Genomic DNA, 23057 nt, shown 5'->3' with positions numbered 1-23057 from the left:
GCATGCATGAGGCCCTGGGTTTGATTCCTCAGCACCACATAAGCAAAAAGAAAAAAAAGCTGGAAGTGGTGCTGTGGCTCAAGTGGTAGAGCGCTAGCCTTGAGCTGAAGAGCTGAGGGACAGTGCCCAGGCCCAGAGTTCAGGCCCCACGACCAGACCGACCCCAAAAAAGCTTTTCTATTAGCATATGTTAATTTTATCAGAGGGTGTTTCATTGTGATATTTCCATACATATATGTACTGTGTTCAAATTCACCACTCTGCTATTCTTTGTATCTCTTAACTGCCTCTTTTATGTGTGTGTGCACCATTCCTGGTACTTGAATTCAGGGCTTGGGCTCTGTCCTGATTGGTGTTCTTCCCCTTAAGCCACAGCTCTGCTTAACCTATTTTCCCTGACATACAGTATAAAGTAATTTGATTATACTCACTTTTCTCATCATTTTTTTTTTTTTTTTGGGTCCCTTGCCTCCCCAGACAGTCTGCATTTTATTTTATTTTATTTTGGGTTCGGTCTTGGAGCCTGAACTCTGGGCCTGGGCGCTGTCCCTCAGCTCTTCAGCTCAAGGCTAGCACTCTACCAGTTGAGCCACAGCGCCACTTCTGGCTTTTTTTCTTTTTGCTTATGTGGTGCTGAGGAATCGAACCCAGGGCCTCATGCATACAAGGCAAGCGCTCTACCACTGAGCCACCTTCCCAGCCCCGGTCCCCATTTTATACTCAAGTCATTTTCTCTCTCTTTCTCTCTCTTTCTGTCTCTCTCTCTCCCCCCTCTCCCTCTCCCTCCCCCTCCCCCTCCCCGTCTCCCTCTTCCTCTCCCTCCCTCCATGTTATGGTCTTAGGGCTTAAACTCAGGGCCTGGGCACAGTCCCTGGGCTATGGAGCTTCCACTTTTTTTGAGTTTAATGGAGATGACTTTCACAGACTTTTCTGCCCTGGTTGGCTTTGCACCTTTATCCTCGGTGCTCAGCCTCCTGAGTAGCTAGGATTGCTAGCATAGGCTTGACACTGGGCTTTCTTTCTTTTTTTTTTTTTTTTGGTAATCCTTCCTGGGTCTTAAACTCAGGGCCTAGGTGCTATCCCTGAGCTCTTTTTGCTCAAGGAGAGTACTATTTGAGCCTTAGCTAAATTTCTGGTTTTTGAGTGGTTAATTGGAGATAAGAATCTCACGGCTATTTCTGCCTGGGCTGACTTCAAACTGTGATCCTCATGTATCAGCTCCCAGAGTAGTTAAGATTACAGTTGCTCAGTTTTTTCTTAATGTCTGGAGCCAGTTTCTGTTACCACAACTTTGGAGCAGAGGAGTTTACTAATGTCTGAAGAGTAGAAAACAAAGATGCTGCTAAATGTCCTATGATGTTGGTAATAGTCTTCCTGCTGCTTTCAACAAGAATAAATTATTTTTTAAAAAGAATAAATTATTGACCTAAAACATTCCAGAACAACTCTAGCCTTGAAATAACCAATTTTTGCTTAATAATAGGACCTGAATATTGGATTAGTTATATTCCCTCAACTTCACCTTTTAAGACCAATGGCAGAGTAAAAAAAAATTAACAAGTATCATGCTTTATGCCTCTTTTCTTTGAAATACATTTTCCTTGTTCATTTTATAATTTTACCAGTAATGAAATCAGATCTCAAACTTTAAACTTTATTCATTTTCTTGCTAAAGTGTATTTCTATCTCAATATCACCCCTTCCTATTTCTCCCCTTAATATTTCTTAGTAGGATTTTCCTTCTGGTAATTTTTTTTGGAGACTATTTCTTAAACCACTCTCTGTTGTTTATATATTTATTTTTTCAACATGATGAATCTAAATAAAAATACAGTGCTTATGTTGTAAATTGGTAGTAAATTGGAACATTTCCAGCTTATAAAGCTTTTAAAAACTGCTGTAGCATTAAAGTGATTTTCGATAGCTTTTTATTTGTGTTTTTGTCTTGTTTTAGGTTTGCATATCATCTGAGACAGTGGCAAATAGAAGGCACCGGTATTAGTAGTCATTTGAAAGCGCTAAGTGACAAACAGTCTTTGCCCTTAAGGGTTGTATGCCAGCCAGCTGGACTTCCTGATAAGGTGATTGGAGTATTCATTTCCAAATTTTTAACATCTCCAACTTCAGATATTTGGTGGTTGGGCTTTTTTGTTTTGAAATTTTAATTTAGTTTTAATATTTTTAAATCAATTGCATCTCATATTTCAGATGACTATTGAAATGTATCCTAGTGACCAGGTAGCAGATCTTAGGGCTGAAGTAACTCATTGGTATGAAAATTTACAGAAAGAACAAATAAATCAACAAGCTCAACTTCAAGAGTTTGGTCAAAGCAGCAGAAAGGCAGAGTTTCCTGGTAAGTCCAACTGTTTATAAATTTATTTTTTTTTGTTTAGCAGCTGTTTCAGTCCATTTTTTTTCTGTTCTAATCAAATTCCTTAGAATGGGGTATTTTTATAAACACCTGAAATTTAGCTTACTTCCATTCTTCTTTTCTTTTCTTTTTTGAGGTACTGGGCATTGAACCCAGGGCCTGTGTATCCTAGGTAAGTGCTTTACCACTGAGCTACAACTCCAGTTCTTTTAAAGTTTTATTTCTTCAGAAAAGTTTTCACTAAGTCATCTAGAGTGGCCTTGAACTTGCATTTTAGTCCTTCTGCCTCTCTCTCTTGAGTGACTGCATTACTGTGGTGTACCATCATATTTGACAAACATTTTTTTTTCTGTTTTAAATAGTGCTACAGTGAATCTGTTAGGTGCAGAATTTCTGGTCAAAAGTTATCTGATTCTGTTATATTGAAGTGTGTTTAACCTAAAGAGAAATGCATAGAGTGAGTAATAGTAAAATGAAAGCTCAAGTTCTTTCAACCCTGATTAAGAACTAGAAACTAGTAAAAAGCTATGTGGATGTTTTTCCCTAGTAACAGCCTTTTCCTTGCCCCTAAACATTATCTTGAGTTTTGGATTTATTATTGGCAACTATATTCTTAGTAGATTGAGGTAAAGAGAAGTGTAACAGGAGATGAAAAGCTTGTAAACTTGCTTTACCGGTTTATAAAGCCTCATCTGATGGTATCAATGGGAAAGCTTTCAAGTATAATTCAAGGTGTTCCTTGGGGTTGTAATAAACTGATATAACTCTGGAATATCCAACAGTAATAGTGTCAGAAGGTCCCTCCTTTCCTACTTTCCCTTCCTTCCTCCTTCCCTGCCTCCATTCCTCCCCCTTCTCTTCCTCCCCCTTCCCTTCTTCCCTCCTTCATGATAAATAGTAGCTGTAAAGTCAAAACAGACTTTTTTCTACAGGATAAATGTTTTCTCTTTCAAACATAGTAGGATATGAAGATATGAACAAAAACTTGAATAGCTCTTTTTTTTAAATTTGAATTTTTTGTTTACTTCAGTGGAGTCCTGGGGCTTGAACTCAGGTCCTAGGTGCTGTCCTGAGCTTTTTTCACTCAAGGCTAGCACTCTTACCACTTGAGGCATAACTCTGTTTCTGGCTTTTTGATAGTTTTATTGGAGATAAGAATCTCAGAGACTTTCCTGTCTGGGCTGTCTTCAAATCTCTGTCCTCAGAGTGGCTAGAATTAAAGGCATGAACCACTGGCACCTGGCTTAATAACTCTTATTAAAACAGTCCTGGTAAGACTAGAAATATGGCTCAGATAGTAGTGCTGCCTGCCTAACAAGTCTGAGGCCTTGAGTTCAAACTCCCATACTGAAAAAACAAACCAAAGAGAATTTTCTTGGTATAGACAATCTGAACCAAGTTAATTTGTCCATGCTTTTCTTAAAGAAAAAAAAAAACCTACTGTGATGGCAGCAGGGTTTTTAATGATGAAAATCCTTATTTCTTTAAAAATACATATTCTTACTGATTTTCCTCTTGAGTCTAGCACACAGCAGTGATATCTTGTTTCTAGTATCATTTTTCTCACTTTTTTTTTTCCATTTTCATCTCCTATAATATAATGCAGTGCCAGAAAACCATAAGTAGAGCTGTGGCTCAAAGTGGTAGAGTGCTAACCTTGAGCAAAAAGAGCTCAGGGATAGCAACCAGGCCCTGGGTTTAAGCCCTACAACAGACCAAAAAAAAAGGAACAAACTCTACATTGTACGTATTACCTGACTTATGTAACTATAACCTCTCTGTATATCACCTTTACAATAACAGGAAAAAAATAATAAACTTCTAGGTTGGAAGTAATTTTGTTTCAGACTTTTTTTTTGTTCGTCATGGGGCTTGAACTCTGGGCCTGGGCGCTGTCCCTCAGCTCAAGGCGAGCGCTCTACCACTTGAGCCACAGGGCCACGTTCAGTTTCTGGTGTTTTATTGGAGATCAGAGTCTCGCAGACTTTCCTGCCCTGGCTGGTTTTGAACCACAATACCACAATCTTCAAATCACAGCCTCCTGAGTATCTAGGATTACAGACTTGAGCCACTAGTGCACTGTAGCTTTTTTTTTTGGTCAGTTGTGGGACTTAAACTCTGGGCTTGGGCGCTGTCCCTGTGCTCTTCAGCTCAAGGCGAGTGCTCTACCACTTGAGCCACAGCGCCACTTCAGGTTTTCTAGTGGTTTCTTGGAGATAAGAGTGTCATGGACTTTCGTGCCCGGACTGGCTTTGAACTGTGATCCTCAGATCTCAGCCTCCTGAATAGCTAGGATTACAGGCGAGAGCCAACAGCGCCCAATTGTGGGTCCTTTAATAATCAGGTATTACTTGGGCCTTTCAGTTTGGCACATGTGTATGTCTTTCAGTCTGAAAAAATGTTTTTGTGTGGTTATAGAACTTTTCTTTTTTATGTTTTCCCTTTTAACAGTATAATACTTTTATATAGATGGTTGAGCTAATAACTCATTTAGTATCCAGTACTTTTCTATGATTAATATGGCTTGCATCTATGTAACTTTCTTTCCTTCGTTCCTTGCTTTCTTCCTTCCCTCCCTCCTTTCCTCTCTCTCTGTTTCTCTCTCTCTCTCTCTCTCTCTCTTTTGGTTGGTCATGGGGCCTGAACTCTGGGCCTAGGTGCTGTCCCTCAGCTCTTCAGCTCAAGGCTAGAACTCTTACCACTTGAGCCACAGCCCCACTTCTGGTTTTCTGGTGCTTAATTGGAGAGTCTTACGGACTTTCCTGCCTGGGCTGGCAGGATCCTTAGATCTCATCCTCCCGAGGTAGCTAGGATTACAGGTGTGAGCCACCAGCACCCAGCTTGCCTGTATGTATGTATGTATGTATGTATGTATGTCATGGGCCTGAACTCTGGACCTGGGCGCTGTTCCTCAGCAATTCAGCTCAAGGCTAGCACTCTACCCCTTGAGCCACAGCACCACTTCCAGCTTTTTCTGCTTATGTGGTGCTGAGTAATGAAACCCAGGGCTACATGCATACAAGGCAAGCACTCTACCACTGAGCCACCTTCCTAGCTCCTTGCCTTTTCTTTGAAGAGTACTTTTACTATATCTAGAGGTATAGACCACAACTTTTGTTTTTTTTCTTCAAGATTTTGCTGCCAAGATTTCTGATAAGAATCTTGCCGAATGCTAGTATCTCATGCCTATATACAATTTTAGCTACTCTGAAAGCTGAGATCTGTGAATCAAAACTCAAAGCTGACCCAGGCAAATATTCTACCACTTGAGCCATGTCTCCAGTCCTTTCTACTGTGGTTGTTTATGAGAATAGGGTCTTGCCTCTGTGCCTCAGTCAGCCTGGGTCACGATCCTTCTATTTACAATTCCCACACAGCTGTGATAACAGACTCATACTATCATACTCAACTTTTTAGTGATTGAGATGATGTCTCACACACTTTTTTCCTGGACTGGCACTGAAGCACAGTCCTGATCTCTGCTTCCTGAGTAGGTAAGATTATGGACTACACACCTCTGCACTTGGGTACATTAAGGCTTTTTCTCACAGTCTTTCTAGAACTGTTAAGGAATCACAATTATGTTTAAAAAAAAAAAAAACACCATTGGGGTTGTGGCTTAAGTGTTAGAGTGCCTTTCTAGCAAGTATGAGGCCCTAAATATCACAAAAAGAAAAAAATCTTTTTAAAAGTATTAAATGATAGAAAGTGCTATGATTTATTATATAATCTGGTTCAACCATTGTAATGAACATCAACAATATTATTATAATCATCCAGGTTGCTATAGCAAAATCTCATAAACTGAGTACTTTATACACAATAGAAATTTAGTTCTTATAGTTGTGGAGGCTGAGACATCTAGGATGGAGGATATAGAAGAGGATTATTGAAGGTTTGTTTTTTCATAGATGATGACTTCTGAATATGACCTCACATAAATTCATAAAGGAGCAAGCATAATCCCCTAGAGGCTCTTTGACATGGACACTAATCCCATTCTTTAGGGTAGTACCTTCATGACCTTGTATACTTCCAAAGACTCCTCCAAATGTTATAACCTTGATGGTTAAAGGTTAAAACATATGGCCATATGTGGTACCATAATTTTGTAAACCTGGTTGCTTGGGAGACATCCACAGGGGATTGCAGTTTGAGGTTTGTCAGGCCAAAAAAAAAAAGGTTTTCGAGAGTGTTATCTTGTCCAGTGGCTAGAAACAGTGGTGTATGCTTGTCATCTCAGTGATAACAGGAAGAATAAGTAAGAGAAATTTAGTCCAGCCTAGCTCAAGTATAAAGTCCAACCCCATCCAAATATAACTAAAGCACAAGATCCTGAGTTCAAATCCAGAATTTCAATATATCAGGTTTGGGGGCACACGGATATTATTCAGACTATGATACTTGTCATGAACACAAACTATAGATCTGTCTTAGAAGAAATGGAATTCAAAGTTAAAAGTAAACCACCAATCTGAGTTGATTTTGGGGGGGAGAGGGGATCAGTCATGGGGCTTGAATTTAGGGCCTGGGTGCTGTCCCTGAGCTCTTCAGCTCAAGGCGAGCACTCTACTACTTGAGCCACAGGGCCATTCCAGTTTTCTGGTGGTTAATTGGAGATAAGTCTCATGGACTTTCCTGCCCGGCCTGGCTTTGAACCACAATCCTCAGATCTCAACCTCCTGAGTAGCTAGTATTACAGACGTGAGCCACCAGTGCCTGGCTTCTGATTGATTTTTTTAGAGCAACTTATTGACTCAAACAAACCAACTTGGTATTGCTATTACTGTTGTTATCTTGTAGTACTGGGGGTTGAACTCAGGGCTTTATACTGGTTAGGCAGGTGATCTGCTACTGAGCCACGTGTCCCACCCTGTTCTTTGTTGGTTATTTTAAGATGAATGTTCTTTCCTGCAATGAGTACCTGGACCACAGTAGCTTATTTTAGGCTTTCATAGTTGCTTTACTGACAAGGAGTGCCAGTATATTCAGGTTACCTCCATTAAGGTCCTCCCAGTCTCAGCCTCCCAATAACAGGTATGGCAATGTGCCTGCTAAGGTTGAGAAGAGGGACTCGTGAACTTTTCTACCTGGGCTGGTCTAAAATAGGTAGTCTCACCCTTCCAAGTAGATAGGATTATGCATATGAGCTACTGGTACCCAACTTATATTGTCTGATTGATGATTATGATGATGATGATTTTTTGCCAGTCCTAGAGCTTGAACTCAAGGTCTGGGCACTGCCCCTGGACTTCTTTTGCTCAAGACTAGCATTCTACCAGTTGAGCCACAGCTCCACTTCCAGCTTTTTCTGTTTATGTGATACTGAGGAATCGAACCCAGGGCTTCATGCATGCTAGGCAAGCACTCTACCACTAAGCAATGTTCCCAGCCCTGATCATTAATATTTTATTTTATTCTTTTACTTTTATTTATTTATTTTTTTGGTCGGTTGTGGGGCTTGAATTCTGCGCCAGAGCCCTGTCCCTCAGCTCTTCAGCTCAAGGCTAGCGCTCTACCACTTGAGCTACAGTGCCACTTCCGGTTTTTTCCGGTGGTTTATTGGAGATAAGACTTTTCCTGCCCGGGCTGGCTTTGAACCGCGATTCTCAGATCTTAGCCTCCTGAGTAGCTAGGATTACAGGTGTGATCCACCAGTGCCCGGTGATCATTAATATTTTATTGTTTGTTTGTTTTTCTGTTGGTTGTGGGGCCTGAACTCTGGGCCTGGGCGCTGTCCCTGAGCTCTTCAGCTCAAGGCTAGCACTCTACCACTTGAGCTGCAGTGCTACTTCCGAGTTTTTCTGCTTATGTGGTGCTGAGGAATCAAACCCAGGGCCTCACGCATGCAAGGCAAGCACTCTACCCCGAGCCATCTTCCCAGACCCAGGTCATTAATATTTTAATACTGCTAAGATCAGCAATGATATATTTGGTTATTTTAGTAAGTAAAAAGTGGGACTTAGAAATAATGGTAAAGGAATAGTTACACAGCAATTCTAACAAAGGGAAATTGATGAAAAAAACAAAATCTTTCTAGAACATATTTATTTTTTTCTAATTTTCTTACTAATCTGCAGAAAAAAGGTAATTATAAAATATATGAATATGGTAGTACTATATCCACTTGCCTCAAGTATAATACTCTTCAAGAACTATCCTTATGGTTAATATACATGGGGTTTATTCACTCTACCTATCTTTTCTTTTTATCAAGTAAATTAACTTATAAAAAATTTACTTTTTCTATTTTTAAGGTGGCCTCATGGGACCTGTCAGGATGATTTCATCTGGACATGAGTTAACAACAGATTATGATGAAAAAGCACTTCATGAGCTTGGTTTTAAGGATATGCAGGTACATAAATAAATTGTAATTTAATTTCAATTATCTGTCCATAATTTAATAATCAAAAGTCTTTTATTTTAAATGTAGTTCTTACTACTTATATTAATTTTTTTTCTAGTCCTGGGCTTGAACTCAGGGCCTAGACACTGTTCCTGAGCTTCTTTTGCTCAAGGCTAGCAATCTACCACTTGAGCCACAGTGCCACTTCCAGATTTTTCTGTTTATGTGTTACTGAGGAATTGAACCTAGAGTTTTATATATGCTAAGCAAGTACTCTACCACTAAGCCACATCCCTAGCCCCTTACATTAAAATTTTAAGGAAGGTTATTTAGTTGATTTATTGAAGAAAAACTTGATAAGTGTAACTTTTCCCCCTATTTCTCCTCTTTTTTTTAGATGGTGTTTGTATCTTTGGGTGCACCAAGAAGAGAACGAAAAGGGGAAGGTGTTCAACTACCTGCATCTTGCTTGCCACCCCCTCAGAAGGACAACATTCCAATGCTTTTGCTTTTACAAGAGCCTCACTTAACTACTCTATTTGATTTGCTAGAAATGCTTGCAACATTCAAACCGCCCTCAGGAAAAGTGGCAGTGGATGATAGTGAGGTGACTCTATTAGATTTCTTTTCTACAAATCTTGTCTCATCTTTAGGTTGAGAGAAAAATAATGTTCTTAGGAACATCTTAAAGAGGAAGTCTAGGAACCAGATTAATTATCGGTTAACTTTTAAGTGTTTAATGTGATTCAGAAATACTGTTTGTAAGTGTGTGTGTGTGTGTGTATACATGTGTGTACATGTGCACATGCATGTGCCCATTTTGAGGCTTTAACTCAGCATATGGTCCTGTCCCATTTGATCTTTGGCAGACTGGAGTTAGTTGTTTCATTTTTTTTAAATGCCATTTTTACAAAGTATTGTTTTACAGGATGGTCAAAATAGTTCCATTTTCACCCTTTGTCAAATCCCGTGTGGGAGACATTGATAATGGAAATTTACTGTTTCAAGTAAACTAACTGTGTGGCAGTACAGTATAGAAATAAATGCTAAACTGAAACCTGTCATAATATTGTTAGAGCAGTATAGATAGATATAAGAAATAATTTGGAGGCTGGGAAGGTGGCGCAGTGGTAGAGCGCTTGCCTCTCATGCATGAGGCCCTGGGTTCGATTCCTCAGCACCATAGAAGCAGAAAAAAAAGCCGGAAGTGGTGCTATGGCTCAAGTGGTAGCGTGCTAGCCTTGAGCTGAAGAGCTGAGGGACAGCGCCCAGGCCTAGAGTTCCGGCCCCATGATCGTACTCCCCTCTAAAAAAAAAGCTTAATTTTGGGGCTGGGAAGTAGGCTCAGTGGTAGAGCCCTTGCCTTGCATGCCTGAGGCCCTGGGTTCGATTCCTCAGTACCACGTAAGAAAAAAGCCGAAAGTGGCGCTGTGGCTCAAGTGATAGAGCGCTAGCCTTGAGCTGAAGAGCTGAGGGACAGTGCCCAAGCCCAGAGTTCAGGCCCCTGACCGGACCCAAAAAAAAAGAAACAATTTGTGAATTTTTTGATGTGAGAAGGTTTCTATGAGACTCTGTAGCCTGAGCTAATTGAAAAGGAGAAGTGATCTGTATATCGCATTCTAATGTTTTGTTTAATTAAGGTTTTACTATGTAAGCCAGTGCTAGTCGTGAGCTTATGATCCTTCTGACTCAGCTTTCTGAGTGCATATACCACCATATCCAGCAGCAATTTTATTCTTTTTGTCTTTTGTTTGTTTGTTTGTTACTGGGGATCGAACCCAGGACGTTGCACTTAGTAGGCAAGCGCTTTGCCACTGAGCTACATCCCAGCCCAGCAATTTTATTCTTAAATACCATAATATATAAAGGTGTTATGAACTGGGTACCTATTGCTTATAACTACATTCTACCTGCTCAGGAGACTGAGATCAGGAGATTGCATTTGAAAGCCAGCTCTTACAGGAAGTGCTGTAAGACTATCTCCAATTAAGCACCAAAAAAAGCTGAAAGTGGGTCTTTGGCTCAAGTCATAGAGTACTAGCTTTAAACCAAAATGGTCAGAGATAGCATCTAGGCCCCAGAACTGGGGGGGGAGGGGGAGATAATTAGAAAAACATGGAGGGTAATTGGAAATGAATAGAATTGAGAAGGATGAGATTGAAAAGATAAGCAAAGTGAAATATATTTGTCTTGTGGGTCCTACAAGCAGTTTTCCATTTTACTTTTAACTAAAATGAAAGGATCTTAAGCAGAGGTAGATTCACATGTTCTGAGTTTTCATTAATTTGCTTGCAACAATATCAAAGGTAGTAACAAATTTCATAAGTACAGGAATGAGTTGACCGTGCCCAAGAATTGGATCGTGGCAGTGGAAATACAGTGAAAAGCAGGCAAAAACAAAGTTAATTGGTAGTAGATTGAGAGGTAGAGGAGAAATGAGGATTCAAGATGTTAAACAGGAATGGAATGGGGTTGTTGTTGTTTTGCTGGTCATGGGGCTTAAACTCAAGGCCTTAGTACTGACCCTGAGCTTCTTTTGCTTAAAGCTAATGCTGTACTTCTTTGAGCCCTAGCTGTACTTCTGGTTTTCTGATGGTTAATTGGAGAATAAGAGTCTCATGGACTTTCTTCCATGGTCTGTCTTTGAATTGTGATTCTCAGATCTCAGCCTCTGAGTAGCTAGTAGACATCAGGCAACAGTGCTCACCCAGCTGGTATTGGTTTTCTGAATGAATAACTTTAGGTGAATTCCATTTGGGATAAAGTATGGATGCTCGAGGAATATTAATTCATCTCAGAAGAGGTTCTCTGAAGTAGACTTGTGAGTTAGTATTTTTGTTTCGTTTTTTGGTGGTTGTTAAATTTTTCTTTTGAAATGAGATCTCACTTTTTTGCTCAGGCTTTTCATGAATTTATAACCTTCTTGCCTAGCCCTTACAAATGCTAGGCTTACTGGCATACTTCAACATACCTGGCTAGAAATTATTTCCCTTTTTTTTTTTTTGGCCAGTCCTGGGGCTTGAATTCAGGGCCCAGGCACTGTTCCAGAGAGTCTTTTCACTTAAAGCTAGTGTTCTACTTGAGCCACAGCACCACTTCCAGTGTTTTCTCAGTCGTTTATTGGAGATAAGAGTTTCATGGACTTTTCTGCATGGGCTGGCTTCAAACCACAATTCTCAGATCTCAGCCTCTTGAGGTAGCTAGGATTACAGGTGTGAGTCACTGACTTTTTTTCTTTTTGTTCTTATACTGGGAGGAGCCTCAAGCTCTTCCTTAGTTTTTTCTCTCAAGACTGTCCCTCTGCTAATTGGACCTCACCTACTTCCCTCTTTTTTGCAGGTTAATTGAGATAGGAGTTTCAAGGGGGACTGGGAAGGTGGCTCAGTTGTAGAGCGCTTGCCTTGCATGCATGAAGCCCTGGGTTCGATTCCTCAGCACCACATAAGCAAGTGGCTCAAGTGGTAGAGTGCTAGCCTTGAGCTGAAGAGCTGAAGGACAGTGCCCAGGCCCAGAGTTCAGGCCCCACGACCGGACCACCACCCCCCCCAAAAAAAAAAAAAAAAAAAGAGTTTCAAGGACTTTTTTGTACGGGTTGGCTTCAAGTCATGGTCCTCAGATCTCAGCCTCCCAAGTAGCTGAGATTATACATGTAAGCCTCGGTGCTGGCATTTTGAAAAGGACTTATCCTAAGATCTTGTTCTTTCCCATTTCTTATCTAATAAATGACAATCTACTACTAAGTATTGTTGTGAGACTACTAAGTATTGTTGTGCAGCTAAAATTTTCCTTGTTATGGTACTGCTCTTTTACTTTTAAAATGTTCACTAATCTTCCATGTTTCTCTTGATTTGTTTGATCATGATTGTAGTTACTGAGGCCTCTTATCCACTTGTTTCTCTTGGAATACATTTTTAAGAAATTGTCCTTTTGTTCATGTGGAATAACCTATAAGTGGCACTTGTCTTGTTTACTGATGTTTTTTATGCCACAAATACTAAATTCTTTTTTTTTTCTATGTTGGCATTGTATTTTATTTTTTTATTTATTTTTTTGGGTCCGGTCGTGGGGCCTGAACTCTGGGCCTGGGCGCTGTCCCTCAGCTCTTCAGCTCAAGGCTAGCGCTCTACCACTTGAGCCACAGCACCACTTCCGGCTTTTTTCTGTTTGCTTATGTGGTGCTGAGGAATCGAACCCAGGGTCTTGAGCATGCAAGGCAAGCGCTCTACCACTGAGCCACCTTCCCAGCCCCTAGCATTGTATTTTATAATAGATAAGGTTGACACAAGTCTTCATGTCTATAACTCTAGCTACATGAAAATCTGAGTTCCAGAGGATTACGGTTTGAAGCTAGCATAAGCATAATATGAGACTTTTTCTCAAGCTTAGAATTCCAGAATATACCTACTGTTGGTAGGATAAGATAAGGTATTACAGATTTACAGAAAGGCAAATGATATATTTGTAAAACATCAGTGTAGATAGAGTAATTCAGATGTTGTAACAGAATGAGAAGTTGTATAGATTATCTCAGTACTTCAGAGGACATTATGTGAATTGGTGAGAGTATGAGATTTTTTGTAGTAGCTTTGAAGAGATAAACCTTAGGTGGTGTTAACAGGGAAGATTCATTAGAGAAAATAAAGACCCAAAGTAATAGGACCGGGTAATAAGCCTTTGTGATAATTCGACTACGGCCTAAACCTGAAGAAAAACATTTCATGCAGAAGGATCTATCGATCTACAGGACACTTAATGTGTGTAATCATACTGTAAGACCTTTCAATGAATGCACAACCTAATTATGCATTCCTTCAGAATCTTTTCTGGTTTGTAGTTTAGTCTCACTTTCTTTTGAAAATGTTTTTAAAGAAATATGTTAACAAAGGGGTAGACTTGTTTTAGGGAGGAACTTTCATAAGTCCAAAGAGTAATACTGAGGTATTGCTTGAGTTTCATCAGGCCTGTGAAAGGTCAAATTCACCTTAAAACTCCTGTTCTAAAATTTTCTTGCCTTTCATGTGTAGCTAGTCCTACATATAAATGGATTCTACATTCACAGATTGACCCAACTAACAAGTGGAAATATTTGAAAAAGTATATGGGATCTATGTTGAACGCATAGATTTTTTGCTCTGTCACTGACCTCTTAAGCATTATGTAGTGTAAAGGTATTTATATTGGCTGGGCGCTGGTGGCTCACACCTATAATCCTCAGGAGGCTGAGATCTGAGGATCAAGGTTCAAAGCCAGCCTGGGCAAGAAAGTCCATGAGACTCTTATCTCCAGTAAACCACCAGAAAACAGGAAATAGCGTTATGGCCCAAGTGGTAGAGCACTTGCCTTGAGTTGAAGAGCTGAGGGACAGCGCCCAGGCCCAGAGTTCAAGCCCCAAGACTGACCAAAAAAAAAAAAAGTATGTATATTGTATTATATATTGTAATGATTCAATGTGTATGGGACAATGTATAGAGATTTTATGCTATACTATTTTTGTTTTTGTTTTATATTTGGAGACAGGGTTTTGCTGTATAGCCCTGGCTATACAGGGTCCTCCTGTATAGCCAAGGTCCTCCTGCTTCAAACTGCTAAGTGATGGGATTATTAGGTGTGTGCTGCCATGTCTAGCTTTGTTACATGCTTTTATATTAAGGGTCATGAGCACTTGGAGATTTTGGTATCTGTGTATAGTCTCCACAGTTAACAGAGGGATGACTATACACTATCTTTATAAAACTATTATGCCAAAATAACTTAGTTGCTCTTTATAGATATTAATAATTCTTTCGTATCTTTTTTTTGTCAGTCATGAGGCTTAAACTCTGGGCGCTGTCACTGAGCTCTTCAGATCAAGGCTCTACCACTTGAGCCATAGCACCACTTTTGGTTTTCTGGTAGTTAATTGGAGATAAGAGTCTCTCGAACTTCCCTGCCTAGGCTGGCTTTGAACCATGGTCTTCAGATCTCAGCCTCCTGAGTAGCTAGGATTACAAATGTGAGCCACCTGCGCCTGGCTACATTAGCATCTTTTAGTGTGTATTATACTAAAATATCATTATTTCAGTACTAATGGTAATATAATAATAAATTTATGCTCATTGGGAAATACCAAAACTGTTAACTGTAAATGTTATCTTTTGCTATTTGTTACCCCTTTGGGCAAGGAAGGACACTTCTTTGTTTTTTTCATATGTGACTTCTGAAACTTTTTTTTTTTAACTCTTGTTTTACCACCTGGCTTACCTACTTACTGACTTACTGGTTTTAATGACAACAAGTGGTTCTTTAAAATTGTTTGTTTTCATCTAATCTTAGCTCACAAATCCAGGTCAAGAAATTTAATTTACCCACATATCGTTTGTGGGTTATACTAGTGATCTACAAAGAAGAAATAGGTGATGGTCTAGAAATTCTAGAAATAGGTGAATGGCCTTATGAAATAGATGATTTCACTTGTTTGAAAACTTTTCTAAGGAAAGTGCTTAACCTTTGTGGAATACTGTTCTAAACACTAAATTCATAAGATATTGAAAAAGTGCTGTTTTTATATGACTTCGTTTTCTTGAATGCATTTTATTTAACATGTAGCAAATTTCAGATATTTAAAATGTTGGGCTAGAAAATTAACAATTTGATAATGATTTTTATGCAGAAGTAATTTTTTTCATGATCTGTATTGATAAAGCAATTGTTCTTATTTGTGTAGAGCTTAAGATGTGAGGAACTTCATCTTCATGCAGAAAATCTATCTAGGCGTGTCTGGGAGCTGCTGATGCTTCTTCCTACGTGTCCAAATATGCTGATGGCATTCCAAAATATCTCAGATGAACAGGTGAGCTTGTAAAACTTTTTCTAATGTTTGGAAGAAAGTTATTATTTTACATTCCTACTGGCAGTGTATAAGATCATTTGTTGACTCATAGTATTCGTGAATTTGAATGTAATGACCATCTTGTTTGTTGTAGTTTGCTTATTTAGTGAACTTGGGTCACATAAGTTAATTGCATTACAAAGGATTTGTTTTTTTTTTATTTTTGGTGCTAGTCCTGGGGCTTGAACTTAAGGCCTAGACACTGTCCGCTCAAGGCTAATAATCTACCACTGAACCACAGCTTTACTTCTGGCCTTTTTTTTTTTTTTTTAATGTAATTGGCAATAAGGGTTTCATGAACTTTCCTGGCTCAGCTGGGTTTGAACCGAGATCCTCAGATATCAGCCTCCTGAGTAGTTAGGGCTACAGGTGTGACCCACCAGCACCCAGCTTAATTAAATGGTTTGAATATGTTTTTGACACACAAAGTAGTATGTAGCTAAAAACAAACTTTGGTGGAATGCTTATTAGAACCATATGCAAGCTGACTAAAAGAAGTATGGGAGGGGCTGGGAAGGTGAATCAGTGGTAGAGTGCTTGCCTTGCATACATGAGACCGTGGGTTCGATTCCTCAGCACCACATAAGCAAAAAGAAAAAAAGCTGGGGGGCTGGGAAGGTGGCTCAGTGGTAGAGCGCTTGCCTTGCATGCTCAAGGCCCTGGGTTCGATTCCTCAGCACCACATAAGCAAAATGAAAAAAGCCGGAAGTGGTGCTGTGGCTCAAGTGGTAGAGTGTTAGCCTTGTGAGCTGAAGAGCTGAGGGACAGTGCCCAGGCCCAGAGATCAGGCCCCACGACCGGACCCAAAAAAAAAAAAAGTATGGGAAAATTAGTCAATTACTAATTAGAATACAATCCCATCACATATTGTAAATTTTGTTCCTTTTGTAAAGATGTTTTTTTTTAATTATTAATAAATGCTCTATCTAATGAGGGGATTCTTTGTGCATAGCTAGTAGAGTCTTGTGGAATAAATGGAAAACAAGTATTCTAGTGTTATGCTACATGTTATCTATGATTTGGGACCCTATTGCACTATTTTAGAGATATTATATCGCTAATGTTTTGTTTGGAAGCTAAAATGATGGGGCTGTAATCTGGGCTGTAATCTGTGGTTCAGGCTTGTAATTCTAGCTACTCAGGAGGCTGAGATCTGAGAATGTTAGTTTAAAGCCAGCCTGGGCAGGAAAGCTTTTAAGACTTGTATCTCCAATTAAATATCAAAACACTATAAGTGGTACTGTGACTAAAGTGGTTGAGCACTAGCGATTTAGTAGTAGCTCTACTTATAACATTTGAAAGAAGTACGTCATGAAAAATAACATTTCATAAATTGAAAGTAGAAATTGTGTTTGGCATTCTGCTGTTTCTGCATTTTATTGGTTTAAGCATTGGTTTAAAATTTAATAAATGTTTTTAGCTGGGATGCTAGTGGTTTATAACTGTAGTCTTAAATCTACTCAAACAGCTGAGATCTGAGGATCTGAATTCAAAGCCAGCCAGAGTAGAAAAGTCTGAGATTTTTATCTCCAATTAACCAACAAAAAGTTGGAAGTAGAGTTGGCTCAAGTGGTAGAGAACCAGCCTTGAGTTAAGAGATAGCTTCCACACCTGAGTTCAATCCCAGGTACTAGCATCTACATAAATAAATGGACAAATAAAAATATTGCATCTTAAGGCTGCTGTTCGTGCTAAGTATAGTCTTTATATGTTTATGTTATTTCTGTGTTAATCTCCTATTTCTTTCTGTATGTTCTCTCTTGCATTGCTTTTGTAATTTGGCTTGAGAAACCTGTTTTTCTTTTTTTAATTTAAGAGTAATGATGGACTTAATTGGAAGGAACTTCTCAAAATTAAAAGTGCTCATAAACTCTTATATGCACTGGAAATTATTGAAGCCCTGGGAAAACCTAACAGAAGAATCAGGAGAGAGTCAACGGTAATTTCAGTTCCACTATTATCATTAAGTTTTTGTATTATCTTCAGAAAGCTAGAGAGTATTATCTTTTCATTCTAGAATAATTTTTTTTTTTTACTATCCACACTTGTTATTTTTTGTTTTTGTCTTTCCATCAGGGAAGTTACAGTGACCTTTATCCAGATTCTGATGATTCAAGTGAGGATCAGGTGGAAAATAGTAAAAATTCCTGGAGTTGCAAGGTATGGTCATGCTTTATGTGATATATTGGTAAAAATAAAGTATCCACATTTTCCCCAAACTGGCTTCTATAAGTAATTACTTTAAATGAAATTACTATTAAAACATAGTTCAAAAATTATTCTTTGCTCTAATCACAAAAATACATCTGGTTTTTGTTTTTGTTTTAATTCTTTCAGGAGAAACATTGATTAAGAAAACATTCATAAGAAAAATGAGGTGGGTGCTAGACAGGATGTCTAGCGCCTTATTAATACCTTAGTGTTCCTGTTTTTAACACTAATACTCTTCATTCCTCTTTGAATTACTGCATTACACATTTCAGTGTAGTATTAAATGGCTAATAAGATACAAATACATGTCTATAGCCTTAGAAGAATATTTTTAAATTATTTTTGGGAGTAAGCTTTATGTTACCATTTTATGTCAAAGTTACCTTGATGATTGAAAGAAAGTAATATCCTAAGCAGAATCTTGAATTCAAAGCCAGTCCAAGTGCAAAATCTTGGACTGGAGATAATACTTCAGGTAATAAGCCAAGCAAGCTCTTGAGGCCGTACGGTAAGTTCAAGCCTGAGTACTAGTGCTCCCCCATCCAAATAAATAGAAATATACTATATTTTATGACTATTCACTTAACTGTATCAGTACCCAAGTTATAATAACATTAATAGCTTTTCTTAATAATTTTGTTATAATTCCTTACAGTTTGTTGCTGCTGGGGGGCTTCAACAATTACTAGAAATTTTTAACTCTGCAATTCTAGAGCCTAAAGATCAGGAATCTTGGACTGTGGTAAGTGAAAATTCACTGTTTTTACTGGTTTACTAGTTACCTCATTTGAGCATTTTCATTTTAGCAAAGTGTAGTTTTGGCTAAATCATTGTAATAAAGGAGATTGAGGCATGTAGTAAAAAACACAGAATTTCATAAATTTTTAATGGAACAAAAGTTCTTGTGTCTTTTGCTTGTGATACAGGGATTTGTACTTAGCCTTATGCTTACTAGATATGCTTACAAGATTATGCTTACTGTGAACCTTGCTCAAATAGAGTCTTGCTTCTTGCCTGGGTGTGTACTTAGACAGTCTTTTGCCTATATATATATTCTCTTTGTAGCTAAGGCTCCTGAAAATATGACCCTCTTTTTATCAATTGAGATACTATCTTGAAGATTCTGCTTGTGTTGGCCTGGACCTGTGACCCACTCAGTCTTAGCCTAGTGTACAGTTGCATGCTACTGTGCCTGGATATTTGTTGAGAAGAGATCTCAAGTGTTTGCTGGGCCTGACCTCCAATCCAAATCTGCAATCTCAGCCTCCTAAATAGCTGTGATTACAGGTGTGAACCATTGGCATCTGGCTAAAGTATTACAAATTCTTAAAGGCTAAAGTTCATTACTCTGAACTGTGACTAATTTATAAACATTCTTCCTTCAGATTGATAGAATTGTATGTTAATATTTGTGTGGTCTTAAGTTTCTTTGAAGATAAGACTTTAAAAATTTTGTAAAATTAGATATTGCATATATTTACACATATGTATAATCTTTATTACAATATTTGACACAAGTATTGTCCTCAAACAAACTGGTACTTTATCAGTATTAATTTGAAGAAATACTGTTCTTAAGTATTCAGAAAACAAAATTGCATATGGAACATTAAAACAACTATATAAAACTGCTCAGTCCAATTTGTTGAACTAAATATAAAGCAGATTGGCATTATCAACTATTCAAGTAATAATTTCTTAGTACTTGGATTTTAGAGTTACTTTGAATTATGGAAATCTTTAATGCTTTGGTATCAAATGCTGCTGTCAACAATGCAAGAAAAGATCTGGGCGCCGGTGGCTCATGCTGGTAACCCTAGCTACTCAGGAGGCTGATGTCTGAGGATTACAGTTCAAAACCAGCCCAGGCAGGAAAGTACATGAAACTCTTATCTCTAATTAACATCACCAGAAAACTGGAAGTGGCACTGTGGCTCAAGTGGTAGAGCGCTAGCCTTGAGCTGAAGAGCTCACGGATGGCAGTCAGGCCCAGAATTCAAGCCCCACGACCAACCCCCCAAAAAGCAAGAAAATACTTTAAGAAAACATTGCTTGTTGCCAGCCTTTTAAAAATCTTTCCATAGTTTTAATGCTTTTCAGCTTTTAAGTATGTTATTTCAGATATTTTTAGAGTATCTACTGTTAGAGTTGGAAGTATAGCTCAGGTGATACATCAGCCAAAGAACAGAAGTGTCAGATAACTGGTTTGAGTTCTGGTTTTGAACAACAATAACTTATAAAGGAATACTTGTACAACAATTATTAGATTTCTGTGTCAAATATTTGAAACTTCTAGAGGGTTTTTTTGCATCTTATTGTTAATTTCTCTGTTCCATTCTTTTTAAGATATAACTAATTTTCCATGAAATTTTCTCAATTAATATGAACATTTCAATAATTTTATAAATTCATAAAGTTGTGCAATTTTCATCATCTCATTTCAGGATAATGTTATCACCTCAGTAAGAATCCCATACCTAGCCTGGTACTATAATCCTAGCTACTGAGAAGGCTGAGATTTGAGTATGAAGAGTCAAAGCCAGCCCAGACAGGAAGGTCCATTAGACTTTTCTCCAATTAACCACTAAAAAGCTAGAAGTAAAGCTACAGCTCAAGTGCTAGTGCTAGCCTTGAGCAAAAGGCCCAGACCCTGAATTCAGCCCAGGCCCCAGCACACATACACAAAACAACCCCCCCCCCAAAAAAAAAACCCAAAAAACAAAAAATCCCTGAAGAACAAAACCCTACTCCTCATTTTCAGCCTTGTTCAAAACCAGTTTAAATCTACTTTTCTTATCCATGGGTTTACCTGTTTGGAATATTTTCTAAACTATAACAGACTGCCTTTTTTCACTTAGCACAATTTGGGTTGTTTCATATTTTAGAACATTTGCATACATGAAAAATTTTAGGACTTTTCTCTTTTGTGGGAGCTGTTCTGGCCTTTGAACCTAGAGCCTCACACTTGATAAGCAGATGTCCTATCACTTTAATCAGGCCTACAACCCAATTTCTCAATTCTTACAAGCAGATATGTGGGAGGAGCATACTTGGCCAACATTTGTTATCATTCTCCTTCCCCCCATCCTCAGGGTCTGATCACTATTTCTGAGCCTTTTTGTGCTCAAGGCTGATGTTACTACCACTTGAGCAACGGCACCACTTCTGGCTTTTTCTGTTGGAGATGAGTTTCATGTACTTTCCTGCCCAGGCTGACATCAAATTGTGATCCTCAAGTCTCAGCCTCCTGAGTAGCTACGATTACAGATGTAGACCATTAATAATGCCTGGTGGAAGTTTTCATTTTCTTAATGATCTTGAACATCTTTGCTGTTGACCATTGTGTGTTCAAGTACATGTGTGCATATATGTTCATATATTTTATTGGCTGAAGCATTGTTTTTTTTGGGGGTCCGGTTGTGGGGCCTGAACTCTGGGAAGGCGGCTCAGTGGTAGAGCGCTTGCCTTGTATGCATGAGGCCCTGGGTTCGGTTCCTCAGCACCACATAAGCAAAAAGAAAAAAGCCGGAAGTGGCGCTGTGGCTCAAGTGGTAGAGAGTTAGCCTTGAGCTAAATTGCTGAGGGACAGTGCCCAGGCCCAGAATTCAAGCCCCACGACTGGACCAAAAAAAAAAAAAAAAAGAGTATCACAGACTTTCCTGCTTGGACTGGATTTGAATTGCAATCCTCAGATCTCAACCTCCTTAGTAGCTAAGATTACAGTCATGAGCCTGTGATGCCTAGCAATTTCCCTTTTTTCTGGTCTTGGGACTTGGACTTAGGGCCTGGACTCTGCCCCTAAGCTTTTTTGCTCAAGGATAAAGTCGTACCACTTGAGCCACAGCTTTACTTCTGGCTTTTTGGTGGCTAGTTGGAGATAAGAATCAAATAGACTTTCCTGCCTTAGCTTGATTAGAACTGCAATCCTCAGATCTCAGGCTCCAGGATTACAGGCATGAGACACTGGTGTTTGACCAATTGCCCATTTTTAACTGGGTTGCATTTTTATTGAGTTGTATAAGTTCCTTGTATATTTTGAATACTATTCCTTAACAAGTGATTTACAAAGATTTTCTTTTTCATTCCATAATGTACAAAAGCTCCTTTTTTTAAAATTTTTCAGCTCTGGAGTTTGAATTTAATCTATTACTGAGCCATGCTTCCAGCCCTTTATGCTTTAATTACTTTTCAGCTAGCATCAGTAGTTTACATTCTGGGTGGCCCAGATGACTAATCCTTATGCCTTTTACATACCTGGGATACATCCCCCTTAGTGGTTGAGATATGGGGTCTATTAACATTTTGTGTTTGAATAACTATAGTTTAACAAAATGAATAGCAGGAAGCTGAAACATGATAGTGGGGCTACAAGAGGTCAAACAGGAGGACAAATGAATGGAGAGAGGAAGAGTGGGTGAATACAGTTGTAATAATCATCATATATATGTGAAAATGAAATCAAGTAACTTAGGTAGATGGGTGAAGTTGGGGAGAATGATGGGAAGGGTGACATTGATTAAGATGCATTATACTCAGCTTGGCACCAGTGGCTTACACCTGTAATTCTAGCTACTTAGTAGGTTAAAAGCTGAGGATTGGGTGTTTCCAAACCAGTCCTGGCAGAAATGCCCATGAGCCTCTTATCTCCAATTGACTACCAAAAAATGCTGGAAGTAGAGCTGTGGCTTAAATGGTAGCGTGCTAGCTTTGAGCATTAAAAGCCCCGGGACAGCGCTCAGACCCTGAGTTCAAGCCTCAGGACCAGCACATAAACATACAAAAAGATATATTAGAATCTAATAAACTGACATGCTGAATTTAAACACCTTTGTACAACAACTTAAAGATAATAAAATTTTAAAAAATACTATGCTATTAATGAGAGAAAGATACTCTTTCCTGGTAAATGAATTTATGAGTACTACTTGATATTGGAGCAAGAAAACAAGCAAGGATTATGGTATGAATGAAAGCCCTGTAACTGTTGTTATACATAATTGACATTTTGAATAATTTATTTCAAGAAAGTGTCTTAAGAGCTTTACATCCTTGTATATTTGAGTTTTTGTACCAAATCCTTAGCTTTTTTCCTTTGGAAATATTTCTTATAAGTATGTATATGGTAAGTGAACAATAGTTCTTTTTTTGGGGGGGGGGAAGTCTGGTTGTGGGACCTGAACTCTGGGTCTGGGCGCTGTCCCTCAGCTCTTCAGCTCAAGGCTAGCGCTCTACCACTTGAGCCACAGCGCCACTTC

At 38.8% G+C, this 23057-nt stretch overlaps 1 protein-coding gene across 1 annotated transcript in view; it reads left to right on the top strand.

The window, feature by feature from the left end:
- Usp34 (ubiquitin specific peptidase 34) overlaps positions 1–23057 on the top strand; it is a 190561-nt gene that overhangs the window by 70192 nt on the left and 97312 nt on the right. The window contains exons 25-32 of the mRNA XM_013022457.1: positions 1955–2081; positions 2209–2356; positions 8632–8732; positions 9121–9330; positions 15427–15552; positions 17408–17530; positions 17668–17751; positions 18458–18544. Coding sequence (XP_012877911.1) covers positions 1955–2081; positions 2209–2356; positions 8632–8732; positions 9121–9330; positions 15427–15552; positions 17408–17530; positions 17668–17751; positions 18458–18544 — 1006 coding nt within the window. The remainder of the gene's footprint in view (positions 1–1954; positions 2082–2208; positions 2357–8631; positions 8733–9120; positions 9331–15426; positions 15553–17407; positions 17531–17667; positions 17752–18457; positions 18545–23057) is intronic.

The sequence above is a fragment of the Dipodomys ordii genome, unplaced genomic scaffold (genome assembly GCF_000151885.1).
Source record: "Dipodomys ordii isolate 6190 unplaced genomic scaffold, Dord_2.0 Scaffold63, whole genome shotgun sequence".
NCBI classification, from domain to species: domain Eukaryota; kingdom Metazoa; phylum Chordata; class Mammalia; order Rodentia; family Heteromyidae; genus Dipodomys; species Dipodomys ordii.
The sequence above is the reverse complement of the archived record's forward strand: the minus strand, read 5'-3'. Positions and strand labels throughout refer to the sequence as shown.